At 40.8% G+C, this 2,847-nt stretch overlaps 2 protein-coding genes across 2 annotated transcripts; one reads left to right on the top strand and one right to left on the bottom strand.

The window, feature by feature from the left end:
• Window positions 1–409: 409 nt before the first annotated feature.
• DI09_249p20 (4-hydroxyphenylpyruvate dioxygenase) lies at window positions 410–1,048 on the top strand (the record flags this gene model as incomplete). The annotated part of the gene is made up of 1 exon (XM_013382897.1): window positions 410–1,048. The coding sequence occupies one exon, from the start codon at window positions 410–412 to the stop codon at window positions 1,046–1,048; it is 639 nt and encodes a 212-aa protein (XP_013238351.1).
• A 180-nt stretch (window positions 1,049–1,228) lies between these two features.
• On the bottom strand, window positions 1,229–2,593 carry DI09_249p10 (histone acetyltransferase htatip; the record flags this gene model as incomplete). The annotated part of the gene is made up of 1 exon (XM_013382896.1): window positions 1,229–2,593. One exon carries the CDS (start codon window positions 2,591–2,593, stop codon window positions 1,229–1,231), a length of 1,365 nt encoding a protein of 454 aa, XP_013238350.1.
• Between the last annotated feature and the right edge of the window lie 254 nt (window positions 2,594–2,847).

Raw genomic sequence — 2,847 nt, 5'->3', positions numbered from 1 at the left:
AGACATGGAGATGGTGTGAAAGATTTTGCTATCTCTGTTTCTGATTGTGTTTCAGCCTTTAAGGTAGGATTTCTTTATAATCGATAGCGAGCTCAAGAATATGGAAATGCCGAGATTGTCCAACATCCAGAAGTCATTTCGGATGCTTCTGGAAGTGTAGTTATTGCGCGCATTAAGGCAGTAGGTTTCTTTCTTTTGGAATCAGCTTAACTTTAGTTTGCAGATACCACCATAACGTTCGTTGAAAATCACAAATATTGTGGGACATTTTTGCCAAACTATTTTCCGCCTAAAAGGGTGGATCCGCTTCTCGCCATTCTGTAAAGTTTCAATCTTTTTATATACCCCTACTAGCCCCCCAGTCTGCTATGATAAAATTGATCATTTGGTTGGATGCCATCCTTGTGGTATGGCTAAGGCTATGGCTACAAAGTATTTTTCTTCCTTCACCAGTAGATATGAGAAGCTTTTGGGGCTTTCTAAATTCGCTTCTTTTGATGAAACTCAAATTCATTCAGAAATTACCGCCTTAAGATCTATTGTAATGGCAGACCACACGCCATCAGCTTCAGAGACTATTAAAATTTTGGCTACCGAGCCAGTGACCATTGTAGGCCGTTCACAAATTCAAGAATTCATGGACTTTTATGGGGGAGAAGGGATCCAGCACATTGCCTTACTTACGTCAGATATCATTTCAACGGTTACTAGCTTGCATGCAAGGGGTGTGGAGTTTTTAAAATGTCCTCCAAAAACATATTATGATCATCTGCGCAAAGTTCTTGCAAGCGGTTGCGAGAGTGGCAAGCATCCTGAAATTAAAGAAGACATCGATGTCCTCGAGAAGCTGCATATTTTGCTAGATTATGATGAGAATGGATATCTGCTTCAAATTCTCACATGCCCTTTACAAGATAAGCCCACAATGTTTATTGAGGTTATTGAGCGCCATGGCCACAAAGGATTTGGTGAAGGAAACTTTAAAGCCCTATTCCAAGCGATAGAGCGCGATCAAGCGGCAAGAGGAACACTCTTCACGGCTAGTTAGCCTTTTATTTCCAATTATATTGTGTCACCAGAATCGCTAAATTTATACGATAAAATATAACGGTACGGGTAAAGATAAAGATAAGATAAAGCGAGATGTTACCAGTAAGATCTAAGATTATGTGGAACTACTGAAATACATGCATATAAATCCAATGCGAACAAACGGTATGAAAATTCTCTACATCGGGGGAGGGCAATTCCAGTCAAGTTGAGCAGGATCGATGAAAATAGATGGCTTCATGATATTCTTTTCATGTTCAGCGATGATTCTCGATGAAAGAAGAATTGTATGAGCGCCCTTATAATATTTGAGAATATCCAATGCCTGAAGGGTATGCAAAATATCTTCGCATGTGATACTGGTCATTGAGGAGAGAGCCTGTAGAGAAATTCGAGGATGAAGAGCATCTGAATAAAATTCAGAGTGCGGAGCCATAATAATACGGCTATTGTTCGATGCTAATGGGATTAGGATCCTTAAGATAGTTTCGGCCCAGTATGATCGATATGAAAGAAGGCCCAGATCGGAAAGCGGTTTTTCAGGCGATCCAGCTCGACCCTCTCGCTTGGATAATTCATAGGAGAGAGCAATCAATGCCTTTCCATATCCCTTTCTTTGATGCTGCGGAAGGGTAAGAATACAAGCGACATTATAATTATCGGGCGAGATTTTTTCCTTGGAAAAGTAGCCAACAAGATGTGCTCCATGAGCATCATAGGCAACAAGGATGTAAAAAAGAAATGGATCCACATCATAATACAGTGTCTTGTGATCAAGAAATAATTTGGCAAGAAGAGACAAATTACGACAGTAAGTTTTCTGTCGTCTCCCGTCAACCTCAAAAAGACCCAAAGCATATATTGACGAAGCTTCTGACGACATGGGCGATGATCGATAGATTTCTCTTCCTGGAGGAACGAGTACTGGACAAAATCCAGGCGCTTCCGAGTTCCTATGCCTTGTCAAAGCAGTAATATCATAAAAGGGAGCAAGACAGCATTCGCATACGTATAAAATGACTGGCGATGAAGAATCATCCGAAACACTGGGCCTGATTAGCTCAAAAGGATAGGGCGAAAAATACCACGTGGAGACTTTGTATTTGCCAAAAAAAATCATATCAATGTTTTTCATACGAGATAGCTCTTCACTTCTTGTCGTCATTGATCCCCTGTGACGGAGCCCTTCCATTGCAGTCCTGTAGTCAGCAACGCTCTCATCGGCATGTGTGGATGGTGCCATTGACCCTACTGATTCATAACTTGTCGATGGGTGTTTTGTAAGAGAAACATCTGTTGTGATATCAATGCGAGAAACATCTACCCATTCATCGAGCCGTTTATTAAAATCATCATAATGAACGTAATATTGAAGTGGCTTTTTAGCAGTAGCTTGGCGAACTCCCAAGACTTCTGCCTTGTAGAATTGCGATATACCGTCTACTTCCTTCTTTACATACAGCCGTGCACCGACTGATATTGTGGACGGTGGGGAAGAGGAACTTGGATTGGGAAACGGTAAAGGAGACGAGGCCCTTTTCATTGATTAAAATCGGCTTTGCTGCTTTGTAAAATTGAGCAGCTTACAAAAACTAATCTTTAAAATTTGTTTGTGCTATTTAAGTTAGCGGCCATGTTGATTTTAAAATTAGGATTAAAGATTAGAAGAGAGGCTCAACCTTGGGGCCAACTACTTGGTCAGCATGAAATAGCTCGCCAAATTACATGTAAGCATCAAAGGGGGACCCATAGACATCATCAGCATCATCATCATCATCATCATCATCATCATCATCA

Source organism: Mitosporidium daphniae (genome assembly GCF_000760515.2).
Source record: "Mitosporidium daphniae strain UGP3 chromosome Unknown contig-249, whole genome shotgun sequence".
In the NCBI taxonomy this organism is placed as follows: Eukaryota; Fungi; Microsporidia; genus Mitosporidium; species Mitosporidium daphniae.
The sequence above is the reverse complement of the archived record's forward strand: the minus strand, read 5'-3'. Positions and strand labels throughout refer to the sequence as shown.